The sequence below is a fragment of the Macaca nemestrina genome, chromosome X (genome assembly GCF_043159975.1).
Source record: "Macaca nemestrina isolate mMacNem1 chromosome X, mMacNem.hap1, whole genome shotgun sequence".
In the NCBI taxonomy this organism is placed as follows: Eukaryota; Metazoa; Chordata; class Mammalia; order Primates; family Cercopithecidae; genus Macaca; species Macaca nemestrina.
This window is the reverse complement of record NC_092145.1, coordinates 79,254,924-79,278,687: the sequence shown is the minus strand read 5'-3', so window position 1 is coordinate 79,278,687 and position 23,764 is coordinate 79,254,924. Positions and strand designations below refer to the sequence as shown.

The 23,764-nt window shown below is 37.2% G+C and overlaps 1 protein-coding gene across 4 annotated transcripts in view; it reads right to left on the bottom strand.

Annotated features, from left to right (window-relative positions):
- LOC105496929 (zinc finger DHHC-type palmitoyltransferase 15) overlaps positions 1-23,764 on the bottom strand; it is a 199,384-nt gene that overhangs the window by 20,583 nt on the left and 155,037 nt on the right. Inside the window, exon 10 of one of the 4 annotated variants that reach the window (XM_071088381.1) lies at positions 22,111-23,194. The exons of 1 other annotated variant lie outside the window; for it this stretch is intronic. In XM_071088381.1, the coding sequence (XP_070944482.1) occupies positions 23,136-23,194 (59 nt within the window). In that variant the 3' untranslated portion in view covers positions 22,111-23,135. Of the gene's footprint in view, positions 1-22,110; positions 23,195-23,764 lie in introns of those variants that run through there. 2 more of the 4 variants (XM_071088380.1, XM_011767564.3) reach the window with 2 other exon arrangements.

Here is a 23,764-nt window from a genome sequence, read left to right as displayed (position 1 = left end):
TCTGGTCCTGGGCTTTTTTTGGTTGGTAGGTTCTTAATTACTGCCTCAATTTCAGAACCTGTTATTGGTCTATTCAGGGATTTGACTTCTTCCTGGTTTAGTCTTGTGAGGGTGTATGTGTCCAGGAATTTTTCCATTTCTTCTAGATTTTCTAGTTTATTTGTGTAGAGGGGCTTATAGTATTCTGTGTTGGTAGTTTGTATTTCTGTGGGATCAGTGCTTATATCCTGTTTATCCTTTTTTTTGTCTATTTTATTCTTCCCTCTTTTCTTCTGTATTAGTCTGCCTAGCAGTCTATCTATTTTGTTAACCTTTTCAAAAATCCAGCTCCTGAATTAATTGATTTTGAAGGGTTTTTCATGTCTCTATCTCCTTCAGTTCTGCTCTGATCTTAGTTATTTCTTGTCTTCTGCTAGCTTTTGAATTTGTTTTCTCTTCCCTCTCTAGTTCTTTTAATTGTGATGTTAGGGTGTCGATTTTAGATCTTTTTTGCTTTCTGCTGTGGGCATTTAGTGCTATATGTTTCCCTCTAAACAGTGCTTTAGCTGTGTCCCAGAGATTCTGGTACATTGTGTCTTTGTTCTCATTGGTTTCAAATAACTTATTTATTTCTGCCTTAAGTTTGTTATGTACCCAGTAGTCATTCAGGAGCAGTTTGGTCAGTTTCCTTGTAGTTGTGCTGCTTTGAGTGAGTTTCTTAATCCTGAGTTCTAATTTGATTGCACTGTGGTCTGACAGACTGTTATGAGTTCTGTTCTTTTGTATTTGCTGAGGAGTATTTACTTCAGAAAGGCAGTCTTCAAGCTCTAAGACTCTTTCCTTCTATTGCTCTATTATGCAATTAATACTGTGAGCACATTATGAAATTCTTGTAGTGTTTTTTCAACTATACCAGGATGGTTTTTTTGTTCTCTATACTGCCTATTTTGTCTGTCAGCTCCTGCAATGTTTATCATGATTTTTAGTTTTGTTTCATTGGGTTACAGCATGCTCCTTTTGCCAATGAACTTCATTCCTATCCATCGTCTGAAATCTGCGTCTTTCATTAAAGCCATCTCGGCCTCAGCCCCATTGCAAACACTTGCTGGAGAGGTGATGTGGCAATTTGGAGGAAAGAGGGCACTCTGGGTGTCTGTTTTCGGTGTTCTTACACTTCTTATTTTTTTTTTTTCTCATCTTTGTGGGCTTATCTACCTTCAGTCTTGAGGCTGCTGACCTTTGGATTGGTTTTTCTTTTAAGAGTTTGACCACCTTTCTGTAGCTTTTATTGATCCACTTGTCCTTCAGGAGCATATTGTGTAATTCCCATCTACTATTTGTGTAGTTTCCGAAATTCGTTTTTATTGATTTCTAATTTTCTCCTAGTGTCTTCAGAGAAGATGATATTATGTCAATCTTTTTGAATATTTTAAGACTTGTTTTGTGACTTAATATATGATGTATTCTTGAGAGTGATTCATGTGCTGAGGAAAAGAATGTGTATTTTGTAGCCATTGGATGAAATGTTTTGTAAATATCTATTAGAACCATTTGGTCTATAGTGCAGATGAAGTCTGATCTTTCTTTGTTGATTTTCTTTCTGGAAGACCTGTTCAATGCTGAAAGTGATGTGTTGAAATATCCAGCTATTTTCTTTTTATTGGGGTCCATCTCTCTCCTTAGCTCTAATAATGTTTTCTTGATATATTTGAATGCTCCAGTGTTGGGCATATATATTTATAATTGTTATATTCTTTTGCTGAATTGACCCCTTTATTATTATATATTGACCTTCTTTGTCTCTTATAGTTTTTATCTAAAATCTAGTTGGTTTGATAAAAGTATAGTGACTCTTGCTCTTTTTTTTGTTACCATAGGCATAAAATATCCTTTTCCCTCCCTTTATTTTCAGTCTATGTGTGTCTTTATAGGTGAAGCATGTTCCTTGCAGGCAACAGATGACAGATCAATGTGTCTGTCTTTTTAATCCATTCAGCCTCTCTCTGTCTTTTTTGTTTTTTGAGACTGTGTCATGCTCTGTCACTCAGTCTGGAGTGCAGTGGTGAAATCTTGGCTCACTGCAACCTCTGCCTCCCTGGTTCTAGTGATTCTCCTGCATCAGCCTCCTGAGTAGTTGGGACTACAGAGATGCATCACCACATTTGGCTAATTTTTGTATTTTTAGGGGTGACAGAGTTTCACTGTTTTGGCTAGACTGGTCTCAAACTCCTGAGTGCAGGTGATCCACCTGCCTCAGCCTCCCAGTGTTAGGATTACAGGTGTGAGCCACCACGCCCAGCCCTATCTCTGTCTTTTGATTGGAGAGTTCAGTCCATTTACATTCAATGTTATTTTTATAAGTATTTTCTCCTGCCATTTTGTTGTTTGTTTTCTGGTTCTTTTGTTGTTTTCTTTTCTTGTCTTGTCTTTTATTTAGTGATGCTGTTCTTCTCTGGTGATATGATTTATTTTCTTACTTTTAATTTTTTATTGTATCTGTTGTTTTTGTTTGTTTGAAGTCATTAGGAGGCTTGCAAATGGCATCTTACAAGGGATTATTTTAAGTGGATAGCAATTTAACACTGTGCATAAATAAACAAAGAAGCAAAAAGAAGTCTAATAAAATCTCTATGCCTTAACTTTGTCCTCCTAATTTTTAAGTTTTGTTGTTTCTATTTATATTTTATTTTACTGCATATGTCTTGAAAAGTTGTTGTAGGTATTATTTTTGATTGGTTCATAATTTAGTCTTACTTCTTAGGATAATAGTTTACACATGACAGTTACAGTGTTATAATATTTTTGTGTTTTTCTGTGTACTTACTATTACCAGTGAGTTTTGCACCTTCAGGTAATTACTTATTGCTCATAAATGTTCTATTTTCTTATCGAAGTACTCCCTTCAGCATTTTTTTGTAGGACACATCTGGTAATAATGAAATCCCTTTGCCTTCTGAATGTACTTAGAATTATGAAAAAATAGAATGATTAAAATAAATAAAAATAAATATAAAAAGAAATTCCTAAGCTTTTGTTTATCTGGGAAACTCTTTTTTTCTCAGTCATGTTTAAAGGATATTTTCATCAGATATATGTCCTTGGGTAAAAGCTTTTTGATGCTTTAGCACTTTAAATATGTCATGCCACTCTCTTCTGGCCTGTAAGGTTTCCACTGTAAGGTCTGCTCCTCATTTGTATGTTATTTGTTTCTTTTCTCATGCTGCTTTTAGTATCCTTTCTTTATCCCTGATCTTTGAGAGTTTATTAAATGCCTTGAGGTAGTCTCCTTTGAGGTAAATCTGTTTGGTCTTCTATAACCTTCTTATACTTAAATATTGATATATTTCTCTAGGTTAGGAAAGTTCTCTTTTATTATTTCTTTGAATAAACTTTCAACCCCCCCCCCAACTTCCTCTTTAAGGCCAATAACTCTTAGATTTGGCCTTTTAAAACTATTTTCTACATCCCATAGGTGAGCTTGTTTTTTATCCTTTTTTTTTTTTTTTTTGGTCATTTCTGACTGTGTTTTCTTTTTTCCCTTTCTTTCTTTCTTTCTTTCTTTCTTTCTTTCTTTCTTTCTTTCTTTCTTTCTTTCTTTCTTTCTTTCTTTCCTTTCTTTCTTTCTTTCTTTCTATCTCTCTCTCTCTCTCTCTTTCTTTCTTTCTCTTTCTTTCTTCCCTTTCTTTCTTTTTTCTCTTTCTTTCTTCCCTTGCTTTCTTCTTTCTTTCTTTCTTTCTTTCTTTCTTTCTTTCTTTCTTTCTTTCTTTCTTTCTCTCTCTCTCTCTCTCTCTCTCTTTCTTTCTTTCTTTCTTTCTTTCTTTCTTTCTTTCTTTCTTTCTTTCTTTCATTTCTTTCTGTCTCTCTCTCTCTCTTTCTCTCTTTCTTTCTTTCTGTCTCACTCTGTCACCCAGGCTGGAGTGCAGTGGTGTGATCTTGGCTCCCTGCAACCTTCACTTCCTGCGTTCAAGTGATTCTCCTGCCTCAGCCTCCTGAGTAGCTGGGATTACAGGTGCCTGTCACCATGCCTGGCTAATTTTTTTTTTTTTTTTTTTTTTTTTTTTTTTTTTTAGTAGAGATGGGGCTTCACCACGTTAGCCAGGCTGGTCTTAAACTTCTGACTTCAAGTGATCCTCTCACCTCGGCCTCCCAAAGTGCTGGGATTACAGATGTGAGCCACCATGCCTGGCCCTGACTGTATTTTCAGATAGCCTGTCTTCAAGCTCATTAATTCTTTCTGCTGCTTTATCAGTTTTGCTATTGAAAGACTCTGATGCATTCTTCAGTATTCCAATTGCATTTTTCACATCCATGATTTCTACTTGATTCATTTTAATTATTTCAATCTCTTTGTTAAATTTATTTGATAGAAGTCTGATTTCTTTCTTTGTGTTCTCTTGAATATCTTTGAGTTTCCTCAAAACAGGTATTTTGAATTCTCTGTCTGAAAGGTCATATATCTCTATTTTTTCAGCATTGCTCCCTGGTTATTTAGTTCATTCAGTGTAGTCATGTTTTCCTCGATTGTCTTAATAGTTGTAGGTGTTTGCCTGTGTCTTGGTAGTGAAGAGTTAGATATTTATTTTAGTCTTTGCAGTCTGGCTTTATTTGCACCCGTCCCTCTTCAGAAGGCTTTCCAGATAGTTGAAAGGACTCAGGAATTGTGATATAATTTAGTCTATTCCTAAAGAACTGAGGGTCCTGGGGGTTTAAGCATGTCAATGCAGTCTTTTATTTCATTATTAACTGAAGAAAAATTCCCTTACAGATTCTTTAAGATTCTGAAATAAAAGAAGTCAGAAAGAGCCAAGTCAGGACTGTAAGGTGGATGCCTAATGATTTCCCACTGAAACTCTCCCAACATTCCCCTTGTTTGGTAAGAATGAGTGGGAGCATTGTTGTGGTGAAGAAGGATTTTCTCGTGATGATTTCCTGGGCATTTTTATGCTAAAGCTTTGGCTAACCCTAAATACTCTAATAATAAACAGGTATTATTGTGCTTTGATTCTCCAGAAAGTCAAGAAGCAAAATGCCTTGAGCAACCCAAAAAACTGTGTCCATGACCTTTGCTCTTGACTGGTCCACTTTTGCTTTGACTGGGCCCCTTCGGCCTCTTTTTTGCCATTGTTTTGATTGTGTTTGTCTTCAAGATAGTTCTGGTAAAGCCTCATTTTGTCTCCTGTTACAAGTCTTTGAAGCAATGCTTTAGGATGTTGATCCCACTTGTTTAAAATTTCCATTGAAAACTCTGCTCTTGTCTGCAGCTGATCTGGGTGCAATGGTTATGGCACTCATCAAGTGTAAAGTTTGCTAAACTTTAATTTTTAGTCAGAATTGTGTATGCTGAAACAATTGAGATGTCTGTTGTGTTGGCTATTGTTTCTGCTCCTCTCCAACTAGAGCATGAACAAGATGAATTTTTTCTTCACAATTTGATGTGGATGGTCTGCTGCCATGGGCTTCATCTTCAATGTTGTATTGTCCCTTCTTAAAATGAGTTATTCATTTTCAAATATCTATTTTTTTTGGTGGCGTTGTTCTCGTAATCTTTTCATAAAGCATCAGTGATTTCACTATTCTTTCACTCAAGCTTCACTATAATATTGATATTTGTTCTTGCTTCAAATTTAGCAGACTTCATGTTGCTGTGATAGGGACTTATCATTCTGAGTGCCTCAAGCTAAATCCTGTTCAGACATAACAGCATGGGTTTATTTTGATGTAAAAGAATTTTGAATGCTGTGGATAGTTTTATTATAATATGCATTTTCCATGAACTATTTGAAGTTCCCTATTATATGGTGTAAAGTAGGGGTTCAAGTTCATTCTTTTGTATGTGGAGATCCAGTTGTACCAGCACTATCTATTGAAGAGACTTTTTTCCCATTGGTTGAACATGGCACCCTAGTAAAAAATTATTTGGCCATAGATATATGTGTTTATTTCAGGCTTCTTATTTCTGTTGCATTGTCTATGTGTCTGTCCTTATGCTAATAGCACACTGTTTTAATCACTGTAGTTTAGTAGTAGGGTTTCATATTGAGAAATGTGAATCTTAATTTGTTCTGCTTCTTCAAGATTATTTTGGCTATTTAGGGCCCCTTGCAGTTTCATATGAATTTGAAGATCAGCTTTTTTCATAAATGCAAAAATGCTATTGGAATATTGAAATCTTGTTGAATCTGTAAATCACTTTGGGTAATATTGACATCCTAACACTATTAAATATTTCCATCCATGAGCACCAGATATCTCTGTTTATTTAGGTTTTCTTTAATTTCTTTCAAGAAGGTTTTGTAGTTTTCAGTGTGTAAATCTTTTACTTCATTAGTTAAATTTATTTCTAGGTATTCTTTATTGTAAATAAAATTGCTTTCTTAATTTCCTGTGTATTTATCTTATACTCTATAGCTTTGCTAAATTTATTTATTAGCTATTATTTCCTTCTTTTTTATTTTTATTTTTTGAGATACAGTCTTACTCTGTCACCTAGGCTGGAGTGCAGTGGTATGATCATAGCCTTGAACTCCTGGGTGTTTATGTGATGCTCCTGCCTAAGCCTCCCAAGTAGCTGGGACTTTAGCCACACACCAGCATGCCCAGCTAATTAAATTTTTTTTTTTTTTTTTTTTTTTTTTTTTTTTGTGGAGATGAGGTCTTGCTATGTTTCCCAAGCTGGTCTTGAACTAGCCTCAAGTGATCTTTCTGCATTGGCCTCCCAAAGTGCTGGGATTACAGGCCTTAGCCCACACTTCTGGCTCTAGGTGCTTTCTTGTGGATTCCTTTGGATTTTCTTTATATAGGAACACATCATCTGTGAATAGTTTCACTGCACTATCTGTGATACTATCACTTCTTCCTTCGTAATTTGGATGACTTTTATTTCTTTTTTGTCTAATTTCTATGGCTAGAATTTCCAGTATAGTGTTGAAAAGCAGTGGCGAAATCAGGAATCCTGTGCCTAATCTTGCGGGAAAAACTGTCAGTCTTTCATTAAGTATGAGGTTAGTTGTGAGTTTTTTATAAATGTACTTTATGTTTATGAAGTCTCCTTCTATTCCAAATATTTTGAGTGTTGTCATGAAAGTTGTTGTGGCACTGGTATTCTTAGCCTGTCTTGCCTTGGGTAGAACTCTCCCCTATGGTTGTGGGCTGGTGAATGAAGAATCTCAAAGTTCTAAGTCGCTCCTGCCTAGGATAGAGCTTCTGTCATGTGGAACTAGAGAGGGGTTAAAAATGTTGGTGGCCTGCCACTCCAGGGCAGATACTGAAGTCTTCACTGGTAAGAAGTAGGGAGTAGTCTGTGTTTTTGGCTGCACCCACTTGGAGTAGAGCTTGGATCAGGCTGAGCTGGTGGAGTGGAGGGAAAATGGAGGGAGCAGGCTGTGTTTCAAGTGCTAGAGTCTTACTGTTCATAGTGAGATTTGATAGATTTTCTTGAATCATTGTTTCATTTGCTATGTGCTCTTAAGACAATTTTCAGAGACTTAAAATATTTATTTAAAAATATTGTTTTACCAGTTATGATGCTTTTGCTGGGGGGAGTGTCTGTGGAATTCCTTACACCACCATTCTAGAACTAATCTCCTTTGGCCATTATTTCTTCAAAATATTTTTCTGCCCCCTTTTCTTGAGGACTACAATTACACTTATATTAAACAGCTTGAGGATGTGCCAGAGTTCACTGATTATCGGTTCTATTTGTCTTTTTTTCTGTTTCATTTTAGGTAGTTTCTAAACTATCTAAACTTGCTATGTGATGAAGCACTAAATTATTTTCCTGCAGTGTCTAATCATCTGTTAATACCATCTGGCATGTTTTTTCACCTCTGTCATTTTTTTAAATCCTTCATCTTTCTCCTTAACATATTTATATTTTCTTCTACCTTTTTGAACGTATCGAAAATTGATATAATAACTGTTTTAATACTTTTTCTACAAATTCCATTGTCCCTATTACTTCTGGGTCTGGTTTTACTGATTTACTTTTTTCTTGTTCATTGGTTGTATTTTACTGCTCCTTCGAATGCCTGGCAATTTTTTATTGTATGCCAGATAGTGTGAAATTTGTCATGTTGGGTGCTAGATATGTTTGTTATCATTAATATTGAGTTTCATTCTGAGATGTAGTGAAGTTACTTGTGAACAATTTGATCCTTATAAGGTTTGCCTCTAAGCTTTTCTGGGCAGGTCCAGAACACTCTTTAGCTTAGGCATAAAATTTCCCTACTACTCACTACATAAAACCCTTGTGAATTTTCTAGCCCATTGACCATGTATTACCAGGTTTTCACCCTCTGGTGGAGGGTGAAATGAACTGTTTCTGGCACTGTATGAGGTCCAGAGGTTGTTTCCCATACTGCTTTTGGGTGGTTCTTTAGGTTCCCCACTTTGGAGAGCCACTGCCATGTAGTATTAATTAACACACAATTAAAAGAGCTATTAAAACTTTCAGCATGCACCTTCCAAGATCCAATAAATAACAGAGGGTTTCAGAGTAAAAATGAATATAATGCTTATAATATAAAATTTTCTTTGAAAACCCATTTCTGACATTTAAAAAAAACTAATGTCAGTGTTACTAAAAATAACACTGACATGAGCTAAATATGCTAACATCTATCATCTTAAGGCTCCTTTAATGTGATGAAAAACATTTGGCCCCTTGTTGTCTGAAGAGAGGATTTTATATAGTACCTGTTGTATACATAGCCTATCTCTCTGATATCCTTAGCAACGACCATACTGCTGCTCACATCTAACTGCTCCAAAGCCTCAAGTAATGGAGTGGAAGATTGTGGAAATAACAAATTATGAAAATAAAATAAACTCAGTAATAGACTTTGTATTAATTGGCAACTTGTAGCCCAGTTTCACCGTGTAGCCCAGGGTCACATTCGAGTGCACTTATTTGATTTGATGATTGTATAAAGATGGGACACAATTTAAGGTAGGAATTCTCAACAAACTTATGTAATTTCAGAGTCATTTAAAACACTCTGAAACTGTAAAATTGTGTGTGCACATGTGCGTGTGTGTATGTGTGCCTGCGTATGCTTGTATTTTTATGTGGAGAGTGTCCATAGCTTTTTTCAGATTCTGAAAGGGGTGCATGACCAAAATAATGTTTTAGGCAACCTCAAATGAGTTCAGGCACTCTCCCTTTCTCTCCCTTTCTACTGTCTTCCCTTTCTTTCTTGTTAACAGTGTTAACAAAGATGATAGCTTATGGCAGTGACAATTACTATGAAGAAGTAGACTTAAAATCTAGATTGTGCAACATGAGAGAGACTCCATATTATATAGTTTTCAATTTAGAAACTGGGACTGTAGTGTCTACACCCCTTATAAATAGCCATATAGATGCAAACTTGTTTCTGATTACTTTGGCTGAACTGAGGTTGTCCAAAACTTACAAGTGAATAAAGAGTAGAAACCTTATATGTTCATGACAAATGAAAGTATTTAAAAATAATGTTCAGTAATAGGTGCTCCAGGTGGTTCTGTTAAGATAATCAGTGAGGCAATGGTAGAAATGCATGTCTGAAGTTCTCTTGGTTATTTTCAGCTAATGAGACATAGAAGAGGTAAATTAATTTCGCTCTCAACAAAACTATAATTTTTATAGATTGAAAATACATAAGTAGAAAATAGAAGTCCTCAAAGTTTAGGGGAAATGACAATGAAGTGGAAAGTGGGTTAAAAATGTTAGTGTTTCCTATCTCATCTTGCCTCATTTCCCCAGTATTCCCCTTTGATCTTTTATATTTTACAGGACCTTCAATATGCAGAATGTGGTAGCCAGCCACACACACACAGACTTTTTGTGATTCAGAGTTAACTTCAGATTTGCATTTGTATTGGGTCTGTCTGAACCACATTATTCTAATAAGTGCTTTCTAATTGTCCAGGGTAATTTATGTATAGCATGACAGTGGATTGGTAAGTATAACCTAATCATAATTTTTGACTAATTATTACTACATTCTTTAATGTTCCAATAACAAAACTTTTGCTTTGCCTGTGTAGTGATTTGTGTTTTATTTTCATTGAACTTCTTATATGCTATATCCAGATTTATTTTAGAGCTTGCCAACACTGTCAGGATCTGGGTCTGAGACTGTGCTAATGTGCAAAATTGATATGAGTACTTCAGTTAAAGTTGATGAGAATATTTTTTTCAAAACCATAAACATTCAGATTCTTTCTTTTAAAAATGTTTGCTTAAAATGTACTTTTTGTTGTCACAATTGTTTTACTCCTCTAGATTTGGAAGTCTAAAAACTGACATATTTTGCTACTGTGCAAAAATGAATATTGTAATATTAAAAGACAAACTGACAAATTGTTCAATATCACTGGACATAGTGAGAACATTAGATTTGAAAAATGTTGCTTATAACATAAAGAAAATGCATGTGAATATATTTGCACATTCCTGTATAAAATATTATACATATAGTTTTATTTATATCTATAAAGTTTCCTTTTAGACATTTATGCCTTAAATTTCCTCAGTAACCTTTACTTAAATAAGATTCTTGTACAGAAGTTTCCTCTTTTATGCCTTTTTTAAATCTAGAAAGATATCAGTTGTCCTTTTGTTGGAGGCATTTGAACCAGAGCGACTCCATCTTGAATAGGGGCTGGGTAAAATGAGACTGAGACCTACTGGGTTGCATTCCCAGGTGGTCAGGCATGTCACAGGATGAGGAGGACGTCAGCACAAGATACAGGTCACAGAGACCTTACTGACAAAACAACATGTGGTAAAGAAGCTGGCCAAATTCCACCAAAACTGAGATGGCAATGAAAGGGACCTGGTCATTCTCATTATATGCTAATTATAATGATTAGCATGCTAAAAGACACTCCCACCAGTGCCTTGACAGGTTACAAATGCCATGGCAACACAAGGAAGTTACCTTATATGGTTTAAAAAGGGGAGGAACCCTCAGTCCTGGGAATTGCCTACTCCTTTCCTGGAAAGCTGATGAATAATTCACCCCTTGTTTAGCACGTAATCAGGAAATGACCACAAAAGTGGCCAGTCAGCAGCTCTTGGGTCTTTTCTGCCTGTGAAGTAGCCATTCGTTTGTTTCTTTACTTCTCTAATAAACTTGCTTTCACTTTATGGATTCGCCTTGAATTTTTATTTGTGTGAGATCCAAGACCCCTCTCTTGGGGTCTGGATTGGGGCCCCTTTTCAGTAACATCTTCCTCGTAACCATGAAAGGATGATACTGAGGAGACCCCCGACCCAAAGGAAATAAACTGCAACACCAATTGGTGACTTTGGGTAAGTGGGGTGCATTTTACCTGGGTAAAGGGTGTGATTGGGTTAGAGGCCCAACCTAGGGGAGTTATACTCTCTCCTAAGATGGAATGGGTTAAAGGATCCTCTTATGAAAAAGGCAAGCATGCTTAAACTAACTTGTGTTCGAGGCCAAACTTACAAAGTTTAGAGTCCTTCCTAAGATTTAGGGGGTTAGAGATCCTGCTCAGGAAAGTCCCTCTCAACTAAAAATGGATTTGGCATTATGGAATGTTAACCACTATTCTCTTTGGATTAATCTGTCTTGCACTCTTTGCTAATGGCTATAGGTGACAGGGTTAGGCATGTACAGGATCTTGGGACATGGGAAGCTTTTATCTTCCCAAAAGGGGAAACTTGAGAGCTGATGGGACTGCTGGAAAAGATCCCTTTGCCACTGACAAGTGGCCACCTGAACTTTTGATTCCATGTCACTGCAGTGGGTGGGTCTTTCTCTGGCCTCCCTGAGCTCTTCACCTTTCCCACTCTGCCACAGGCAATGCTTTTTTCTCTGTCTTTCTCGCCTTTCCCTTTCCTGTATTTTCTGTTAATTAGGGTGACCATCTTGCCCAAAGACCGTATGTTAACTCCTGGTTGTTTGTTGGATTAAAGATGACAGGGCCAATCCGGAGGCAAGTTTGAGCTTTGCCAGTTTGACACTGGATACTAAGTGGAGTGGCTGCTGTAGCAAATCTTGTGTACTTTGTGCTATAAATTTGTCTTTCTGTATCACTCTGTCATAAAGAGGAATTCCTTAGGATAGAACACGGGTTTAGGCCTCCATAAGCCTGCTGTTCAAGACAGCCCAGCAAACTGGTCAGTTACCAACTTTGCCGCAGGTCCCTGTTGGGGAAAAACTGGATGAAGTTTCCCTTTAGTCTTGTTTTATGTCTTTGGGAGCTTGACCTCGTAGCCACATGGTGGTACTTTCTCTTGGTCTCTGCCATCCAGCAGACAGAAATTTTGGGGTGCATGTCATAGCTAGCTCTAAAAATTATCTTGAGCAGTTAACAACCATTGCAAGCTCAAAATTGGCTGCTCTAGGCTCCTTCTGGGAAGGGCAATGGAAACTGCCCAATCCTGTAGCTTTGTAGCTTAGTAGCTAAGGCTTTGTCTTTTCACAATGGTGGCCTGGGTTCAGGGTTCAATCCTGGCTTAGGGAATGAGTCCTTTCTCATTTGATATCTCTGTAACCTTTACCATTTGTTGATTCTCTTCCCCTCCACGGACCATTTTGAATTTTCCTTTCTCTGAGCACCTGGGAGGTTACCTTTGGTACAGTTCAAAAGCCGGAAATATTGGCTGTTTGGCATGGCAAAAGTTGGGTAATAAGAAATTTTTAAAACTTTTTTTTAAAAGTGCTATATCTAAAAGTCTCCTTATTCAAGTTCTAATAGCCTGGGACTCCTTGGGAAAAACAGAGGATGTGCCACAGTCCCCATTTTGGGAAAACCCTCTGTTTTCATCATGCAACCCCAGGAATTAAAAGCAAATAGATCCCTCTCAAAATCTAAGGCTCTGTTCTATTTTGCATTGCATTATCTGACATTTTTTACTTTTGGGGGTATCAGAAGTTACTTTACATTATGACAGAACTTTGGTGTGTAATAACTAGGTAGGAAATATAGTTTTGGAGATAACTAATGAAAGTTATAGGGGGATACTCAGCTCCTTGCACTTTTGGATCAAAGTAGTATGCTCTTGGCCACCCAGAAGGTATGGAGATGTTCCCCTGCCCACTGAGAGATAAGCCTCCCATAGGGGATGGGCTAATCAAAGAATAGGCTAATTGGCTTTGGATTGCTTTGCAAAAAAATACATGGTAAAATCATTGCACTGTCTTTTTCTGTAGCACTTCTCTTTTGGGGATCCAGTATCCAGTATAAAAATGGGACCCTTAATTTTTGGAATTTGTTTTTGCCTTCCAGCTGTGCCTGCTTATTAGGCTGTAGAAACTGTAATGCTTTCCTGGCCCTGCTCCTCCAAGGGCTCCACCCAGAAGCTAGTAATCTAATTAAGAAATGGGAGAATGAACACCCTTACAACTATTGAACCTTCTGTGTGTCTGTATATTTATATGTGATGTGTGTGTAATATGAAAGAGCATTGACTAGTTGGTTTTTTTAAAAAGAGCTTAAATATTTTATCAGAAAAATAAAAATCGTTATGCCTTCAGTTTACATGACTTTAGTAATTGTTGGGAAATAAAACATTTTACATGCATGGTGTGTAAGGATAGTGAAATAAGTTTTTGGTAAACGATTATAAAAAGGCATGGGAATGTGGATTTTTCTGCCTAAAGGGTTAAAGGATTATTTTAAGTTAGATAGGATAAAGCTGAAGGTTTGAGCAAGTTGTGGAAGGTTTGTGAAAAATTAATTTTGTGAAAGAAATTGTGTGTGAACATACTGGCTAAAATTAAAAGGGAATTGTTTAGGTCTTCCATAAATTGAACATTGGAATAAAAGCATAACACCTTTTGCTTAGAGGACTGATCTTCTTTTTTAACAAAAATTTGTAAAGCATTATAAAAGGTTAATGAAAATCTTAACCTTATGGTCAAACATTAAAATTGTGTAGATTTGTCTATCAGATATTATTGAAAATTGGGGTTTGCATTAATAGTACACTAATGCAAAAGGTGAAATTTGGATTTCTCTCTTGAACAACATTTTTATATAATATTTAAGGATAATAAAAATTTTTGTTTGCCTTTTGAATAAACTGCAGGAAAAAAAGGGAAAAAAAAGAGAGAGGTTGTTTGGAAAGCTAAGTCTTCCATCTTCACAAGTAAAGGTTTTTGCCTTTAAAAAATTTTTAAGTTATCAATTTGGCTAAATAACAAAATAGAATCCCAGGTTATCATAACTTATGGTAATCCTGGAAAAACTTTAAAGACTCTCATGGAGAGCTGAAATGTTCATGAATATCAAGTAGAACAGGAGCTAACTGCATGGACTAAACTAAAAGTCTGAAGCAATATTTTTAAACTTTTTGCTTAAAATGTTGCTGATCATTTGTTTTGTTTTTCAGAGTCAAGGAAAGTTTTTCTGAGCTCTTTACAGCTTTTAACAATTGAATAAAATATACTCCGGTGAACAAAATTTGGAGCATATTTGTTTCTCTCTACTTAATTTCTCTAGAATTTGGAAACTATTTGTGAGTATTCTTAATTTATGGAAATATAGTTATTTGCATAAGTGCAATAGGAATGTTTTCTTTTGCAGCAGGACACAATTGGAGAATCTGGTTTTACCAAAGCTTTGACTGGAATGGCATGCTTCTTTTTAAGGAATCAAACTTAACTTGTAGATCCAATAAAAGCCCCTTGGGAAAACTGGCCTCATGCCTTTTCTGCAAAGTCCCTGTTGAGGGTTTCTAACCTGTGGTAAGTAAAGAATGTCCCTTTCTGATAGGCTTAGCAGGTTCAAATTATCTTGGGACCTCAAGAGGAGAGGAATTTACTCAACTCATTGGTATTTGAGGGTACAAACCCATGGCTGGGTTCAGCTTAAAAAAATTCGTATCTGAGATTCCTTATGAAACAGAGTTTCAACAAAGCCAATTTAAAATGCCTATATGGAAAAAAAAAATATTCTTGCTGCACTTTATACAAATATTCAGGCCAATTATAAGACGAAGGCTTATTTTTGTAAATGAATTGGTCCTATTATAATTTGTCTTTAGTAAAAATGGGAAACTGGAGAGAGAACAATTATGTTTCAAGAACTATGGTACACCTGTTATTAGATTCTAGTCTCATTGGTTGTTTTTGAGGTTTTTTTTTTCCTGCAATTTAGACTAACCCTGCTTATTCCTGTGAACCAATCCATAATCTCTGACTGCTGCACAGAAGAAACAAGAGGGATGGGTAGTCAAAAATCAGGATCTATATTCTAATTCTGGGCACACTGGAATCAGTTGGCAACCCCATATCAGCTTGGTTCCAACAGTTGCCCAGTTCATGGAAAACCTTCTTATTTAGTTTACTTGAGATAGTATTACTTATTTTGCTTTACTGTTATGGAATATATTGCTGTTGTACCCTTTTGTAGGAATACAGGATAAGCTTACTAAATGTTTCATTTAAATGGAACACTTTTTAATATTCCAGATATCACCTTTTGTCAGAGTTATAAATGGCCCTCACCATACTGACACTTTCTGACTGAGCTCCTCTCTACCCCAACTACAGGAGACCCTAATAGGCAGGAATATCATCACCCCTATTCAGCCAGAAAAAGTTACAGAAGATGGATCTTCGTCCCTCTACAAACCTTAGGATTAAATGTTCTCTTATAAAAAGGAGGGGAAAAATATGTCAGAGGCAATTGAATCAGAGGGACTCCATCTTGAATAGGGGCTGGGTAAAATGAGTCTGAAACCTACTGGGCTGCATTCCCAGGTGGTTAGAAATTCTAAGTCACAGAATGAGTAGGAGGAGGTCAGCACAAGATATAGGTCACAAAGACCTTGCTGATAAAATAGCATGTGGTAAGGAAGCCAGGCAAATCCCACCAAAACCAAGATGGTAATGAAAATGACCTGGTTATCCTCACTGCTCACTATATGCTAATTATAACGCCTTAGCACTATAAAAGACACTCCCACCAGCATCATTACAGTTTACAAATACCATGGCAATGTGAGGAAGTTACAGTATATGGCCTAAAAATGGGAGGAATCCTCAGTTCCTGGAATTGCCCACCCCTTTTCTGGAAAACTCATGGATAATCCACCCCTCCTGTAGCATATAATCAGGAAATGACCATAAAAGTGGCCAGCCAGCAGCCCTCAGGGCTGCTCTGGATATGGAGTAGTCATTCTTTTGTTTCTTTACTTCTCTAATAAACTTGCTTTCACTTTATGGATTCACCTCAAATTCTTTCTTGCATGAGATCCAAGAACCCTCTTTTGGGGTCTGGTTCCGGACCCCTTTCCAGTAACACTGTTTGTAATATGAGCTGTTTGTAACTGATTCACTGGAATAGATGACATGGGAATTTCTACAGAGATATTTGAGGTCTTTACCTAGGACAAAGTAATTACTTTTAAAAAAAATAAGTTTAGCTGGAATAAAAGATTTTTTTCTGGTTTTGTGTTAAGCCTGACCTCTATGGGTTGGGCCTCTTTTCAGTGATTCAAGTTCTCCATTATTAATTAGTCAGAAAGTCAGCAATGACTGTTCCAAACTTCAGCTTCCAATGCCCTGCATTTTCAATGACTTCTGCCTTCCTGGTTGGCTAATTGGGGGCGTTCTCCATTCTGTCTGAAAAAGGACTTTTCCTGCAAATGGTGCATCAATTGAGGGAAACCTTATTTGGGGTTTACCTTAATGAGGGTCTCCTCAAATATTTCTCTGAGGGTAATGTATGATTTAGGAATAAGTGGGCTACTGTGTTTCTTTTTTAGTGTGTTTTGTTTATGCTTATTTTAACTTTTATTTTAAGTTCAGAGGTACATGTGCAGGTTTGTTATATAGGTAAAGTTGTGTCATGGGAGTTCGTTGTACAGATTATTTCATCACCCAGGTATTAAGCCTAGTACCCATTAGTTACTTTTTCTGGTCCTCTCCCTCCTCCCACCCTTCACCCTCTGATAGGTCCCAGTGTCTGTTGCTACCCTCTATGTGTCTTTTTTCAGATGACATGCATCTGGAGAATAGTACACATAGACTTCAGTGTAAGAAAAAGCAATCCAGAGTTCACTTCACCCTTAGGCACATAAGAAAAGTTCTTTCTTTTTCCTTTCATCGCAATGGTAGAGTGAAAGGCAAACGATGTGAGAGGCTGAATAGAGACGACTGAATGTGATTGTCACTAGACTGGTCAACTTTCTATCTAAAAGCCATTGCAGCTAATTTCCCAATTCATATTCATGTAGGAACATAAGACAGAAATACTGGCTAGGCATGGTGGCTCACGCCTGTAATCCCAGCACTTTGGGAGGTTGAGGTGGGCGGATCACGAAGTCAGGAGATCGAGACTATCCTGGCTAACATGGTGAAACCCTGTCTCTACTAAAAATACAAAAATTAGCCAGGCGTGGTGGCGGGTGCTTGTAGTACCAGCTACTTGGGGGGCTGAGGCAGGAGAATGGCGTGAACCTGGGAGGCGGAGCTTGCAGTGAGCCGAGATTGCGCCACTGCACTCCAGCCTGGGTGACAGAGGGAGACTCTGTCTAAAAAAAAAAAAAAAAAAAAAAGACAGAAAAACTGAACGCATGGAAGGGGCTGCTCAGAAGGTGAGATGTTACAGAGGAGTCAACATACCACACATACCAATCAACCTGAGTGAATAAACGGCACTATACCCCTATGAAATTAGATGTATAGAAACTTCCTTAGAGTAGTCTGAAACTTTAGGGTTTGCCAACATTGTTTAACAAAGCCACAATTTAGGAAAAAACCCAACAATTATATGCATATACTTTTAATAAAGGATATAGGGAGATAAAGCTGGCCAGCGTTTGTCAATATTTCTGTACCAAGACACATGGTTTTAAGAATACTATATACAGTCATTTTGAGCAGATTGGTGGGAAAAATAATTGTAGCAAATTGGCAACTTGGGCTTAACCACTGAGGTCTCCTTTTCTGGCACTCCAATATAGTTCATATATTACCAAGACCCACTGCCAGCTTTCCTTCTCTGTTCCTTCACTGATTAAGCCAGCAGAGTGAAAGTAATTATTCATTGAATGCATCTTATCTAATTGTTTCTTTTTTTCTCTTTAATGCCATTCCCTACTAAGAATCTATTTCCTGATATATTGAATTCATTGTTGGTTTTAACTCATTCTGCTGATGGCTGTGTACCATCCTCCTACAAATAACACATTTAATGGTTTTGAATACTGTGCAGGACACAGACCTAGCCCTTCTGGGGACGTAAACAGTCATGGGTTGCATGCTACTAGGAGCCACCCATTCGTTATTATATTATACAATCCCGCATGCAAAAGGCTACAATTTAATATGGTACATTACAGCTATGGTTAAAGAAATGCAGATGTATGATACCTCATCAACCAATTCCTAATGAGATGGAATTCATTAATTTTCTAAGAATATGGATCTTTTCCAAGGGCCTGACTATCTTGTTAGATGCCCTCTGTGCTTCTGCATAGAACATCTTTTGTACCGATTCTCTTAGCTACTCTGAGAGCAGAGATTCTGGAATGCATAAATTGAATGTTCTTCATATGCTGTGATTCTTAGACTCTTTTTCTAAAAGGAGAAAACAGAGAATCATTCCTTTAAATTAAAGTATTTGCTCCTGCTGACCAGGCAGCCTGCTTTGGAGAAAATGTGTGTGTGTGTGTGTGTGTACATGTGCATACATGTATGTAGATATGTGTGATAAGAGGTGAAAATAGGCTTTCAATGACTGTTACATTCCTATGAATTTGGGCCCTGCTAAATTTTAGGTTCATGTTACAATAATGTACAATATTCAATATTCTTAAAACTTACTTGCTAGGATTGTGCTTAAATCTCCATTAACCTCAATGTCTATACTTTGTGCAATTTGGCATAAACATGGAGCGCATTCTTTACCTTGGCAATGTCTGCCTTGAGATTGGGCTCTATGTTGCCACAGGAGGTAATGGCACTGGTTGATGCCACATAGTGTGAAAAATATGTGTCACATGGGGCCAATAGGGGAAAGAGGCACATATTACATTCTTATCACATAGAAAGTAAGAGTTGTACAAATTGCATACTTTTCAGATTTTTGACAAAATGTGACTCTTTCAGAATGCAATCCTGTTGTAAAAACTCTCAAAATTCTAACTGCTCCATGATAATTCCAGTCCTGGGAAGCCAAGTTACTTTAACAGTGTACTGTACATGGTAACTGTGAGCCCTGCATAAGACAGCTGTGTTCCATTGGGGATCACTTAAACTCTTTTCTCCTTAATATTTCCAGCTATACCATGGGGAACATTTTTTTTATTCTGTCTCTTTCTGAGGACCCTATTGGAGTGAATGGAAGAACATTAACAAAGTGTTCTAAGTTCTGCAAGAACAAATCAGCAATGAGAGCACGGATAAAAGAATGGAGTACACTATTTTGCTTAGAAATACTGTATGGTTAAACTTTTCATTCCAGTCCTATAATTAAAGACATGTAAGAGCACTAGAAAGTTACATAGCACCCTTCAGCAGTAGGATCCTAGCAATGAGTATCTTCATTTTGCAAACGGAGAAAATGAGTATCAACGATTAGGGAATGAGATTCCACAGAGGTTACTGGACAGGGATCCAAGGAAAACCAAGCAAAGAAGCCAATCAGGGTGTGCTAATTATTAAACAGAACTCTGTATTCTTGATTAATAATCAACCAGTTGGGTACCTATGTACATTAGTCAACACTCAAATTATCCATGGATGGAGATATTATCAGAGTCTATAAACCAATGAGACCAAAATGCTACAATAGGAATAGGGTTTCTTTTTATCTCTGAGTCCCCTGATAAAATGCTGACTTATTTCGCTTTTTTTTTTTTTTTTTTTTTAAGACAGAATTTCACTCTTATTGCCCAGGCTGGAGTGCAATGGCATAATCTCAGCTCATCACAACCTCCGCCTCCCAGGTTCAAGCAATTCTCCTGCCTCAGCCTCCCGAGTAGCTGGGATTACAATCATGCACCACCATTCCTGGCTAATTATTGTATTTTTAGTAGAGACGGGGTTTCTCCATGTTGGTCAGGCTGGTCTTGAACTCCCGACCTCAGGTGATCTGGCCACCTTGGCCTCCCAAAGTGTTGGGATTACAGGCGTAAGCCACCGCGCCCAGCCTTATTTGGCCTTTTAAAGACAGTGTAAATCTGTAAGACATTAAACAATCAGCTTTGCATTATAGCTTTCCTGAGCTTTACCTCTCCAGAACTTCCTTATAGTTAACTGATACTATATTTTGTGAGTTGACTTCTGTGGGAGCTGAGTGCTGATACACCCTATGCATCAAAGAAGTTCTTGATGTTTTTCTGACTTTGAATCATAGTTAACAGCTGCTCTGCCTGAATGCTTGGCAGATGATTGATGGGAAAGAGGAAGATTACTTTGAGGCCTACTCACTGTGTAGTAAGTAAAGGCCATACATGTAGAAAAGGTGCATATCTATATGAATAGAAGACAAGGCTTGTCTGTCATAAAACCATGGGGATGGCCAAATAAGCTTTCAAGAAAAACTCAAACAAGAGAGTATTTTGAGAAAGAGTGTAAGGGGAAATTTTTTTTCCATCTGAATATATAAGAAGACTTCATCATGAAACCCAGTGTGTGCACAGTCATCTAGGCTGCTTTTTAGCTTCTGAGTGTAAGAAACAGTCCTAATAAGTGTAATCATGTCTAGTATTCTCTCAAATGTAATGCTGACCACAATCTATTTAATTTATGACAAAAGTCTCACCTTGTTCAAAATTACCTAGGGGTCCAGATGAACAGGTTTTTGTTGTTGCTTTAAGTAGCTGGATTGTTCACTTTCTCAGCTCCACTGCAACCCCAACACTAAATTGTGGCAGGCAACTCTTTTTTACTCGAAAATATTTCAGGGATGATAAATTAGTAAGCCAAACCATCCCTCTAGAAGCTCAATTCCTTGATACCTGTAAGATGCTTCTAACTTCCACTGATCTCTATAAGAGTTGGAGCTTTTATTGTCAGCAGCTGGGCACTAGACTGCTGAATGAAAAAAATGAGACATCAATACTCTTAAGATATTATTATTGCAAAGAAGCAGTACTAGTATTCTCACTCATTGATTCAGGCACTAGGACTAAAAGAAAGGCTGATTATAAATAAATGGGTAAATTGATGCAAACTGTATTAATGGTTTAGCTACTACTGAAGCTAAAAAAAGAAGAAAGAATTGGCATATTACTATTTGGTTATCACTGTCTGTACAATAGCCCCTGCTATGAAAACACAGCTCTTTAGTGCTAATCCTCAGGCTAATGTCAGCTGTGAAACTTTACCCTTATGAAAGGCAGTGAAATTAAACTTGAAAAGTCACTCTGAAAATCCTTAACAAAACCTATGGGCCATAACTTAGGCTTATAGATTTTCTTTCATCATAAAAATAATTCATAAAGGCTAAAATAAAACTAGGTAGCAGGTTCTGGATATTAGCCCTTTGTCAGATGAGTAGATTGCAAAAATTTTCTCCCATTCTGTAAGTTGTAGGGTACATGTGCATAACGTGCAGGTTTGTTACATATGTATACTTGTGCCATGTTGGTGTGCTGCACCCATCAACTCGTCATTTACATCAGGTATAACTCCCAATGCAATCCCTCCCCCCTCCCCCCTCCCCCCTCAACATGATAGGCCCCGGTGTGTGATGTTCCCCTTCCTGAGTCCAAGTGATCTCATTGTTCAGTTCCCACCTATGAGTGAGAACATGCGGTGTTTGGTTTTCTGTTCTTGTGATAGTTTGCTAAGAATGATGGTTTCCAGCTGCATCCATGTCCCTACAAAGGACACAAACTCATCCTTTTTTATGGCTGCATAGTATTCCATGGTGTCTATGTGCCACATTTTCTTAATCCAATCTGTCACTGATGGACATTTGGGTTGATTCCAAGTCTTTGCTATTGTGAATAGTGCTGCAATAAACATACGTGTGCATGTGTCTTTATAGCAGCATAATTTATAATCCTTTGGGTATATACCCAGTAATGGGATGGCTGGGTCATATGGTACATCTAGTTCTAGATCCTTGAGGAATCGCCATACTGTTTTCCATAATGGTTGAACTAGTTTACAATCCCACCAACAGTGTAAAAGTGTTCCTATTTCTCCACATCCTCTCCAGCACCTGTTGTTTCCTGACTTTTGAATGATCGCCATTCTAACTGGTGTGAGATGGTATCTCATTGTGGTTTTGATTTGCATTTCTCTGATGGCCAGTGATGATGAGCATTTTTTCATGTGTCTGTTGGCTGTATGAATGTCTTCTTTTGAGAAATGTCTGTTCATATCCTTTGCCCACTTTTTGATGGGGTTGTTTGTTTTTTTCTTGTAAATTTGTTCTGCACGTTATGCACATGTACCCTACAACTTAAAGTATAATAATAATAAATAAATTAAAAAAAAAAACTAGGTAGCAGATAAATGAATAAAAGTAATTGGAGAATTTTACCGCACCCTGACAAAAAAGTCTTTAAAACACTGATTATTATGTTTAATAAAGTTTATGTCCTGATTTTGATCTTCTTGAGTAGCTGTGGTGCTTTCAGGAACATTTGTGACAGAACAGGTTTTACATTGTTGTTCAAATTCCAATTTGAGGACGTTGGTCACAGTGTACTGAATCACCCTCCCAAATTTTAGATACTTGATATAGCGATGGTTCAAAGTCCAGCAAATATTTAAGTTGCAATTTAGAGGAAAAGCATAATTAAACAAAGGCTTCAGGTTTTTAGCCTTGATTTTCACACCATAGCAGAATTTTGTATAGATATGCTGTACATGTTCACAAATGCACATGCACACAAACAGCAAATGTAGTCCGATTCGGTTCAACACCAAAAAGGCTCTATATATGTGATTAATAATCTTTGTGGGGGAATTAAAGACCCCAAGGAAATTTTCTGAATTTCCTTTTACCTGATAAGATGAATGAAAAGATTTATTTTACATTTAGGCTTTCATGGATTGGGGGAGGGGAAATGAAGAAACAAAAAAATTGGCTTGAATTAACTGCTGTCAAATTCCAAATTGGATTTCAGTCAGTAAATTAAATAATATGAAGTCCAGAAACATTTACACAGCAAGTATTTGATGGAATTCTTTCAAATTTTGAAGCTTTGAATCCAACACGGTGACTTATTTTGAAGATTACAATGATTTCCAACATTGAACTCTGTAAGCCTCATGGGAGGCAGAGATGGTGAGTCCTGGGAATGAAGAGAAGAAATTCACAGATGAGCTGAACAACTGTAAATATTCATGTGGTAACACCCACTTGACAATAATATGCAACCATTAAAATTACATTTATGAAGAGTATAGATCAGCACTGAAAAATGTTAAGTGAAAAAGGCAGTATATAAAATTATATATACAATGCTATATATATATTTATTTATTTATTTTGAGACAGAGTCTTGCTCTGTCGCCCAGGCTGGAGTGCAGTGGTGTGATCTCGGCTCACTGCAAGCTCCGCCTCCCAGGTTCACACCATTCTCCTGCCTCAGCCTCCTGAGTAGCTAGGACGACAGGCGCCTGCCACCATGCCCGGCTAATTTTTTGTATTTTTAGTAGAGACGGGGTTTCACCGTCTGAGCCAGGATGGTCTGGATCTCCTGACCTCGTGATCCACCCGCCTCAGCCTCCCAAAGTGTTGGGATTACAGGCGTGAGCCACCAAGCCTGGCCTACAATGCTATATTTTTAACCCCCAAAATTATATTTGTAATAAGAGACTGAGGAAATACACTGAACTATTGAAAGTGGTGGATTCATGGG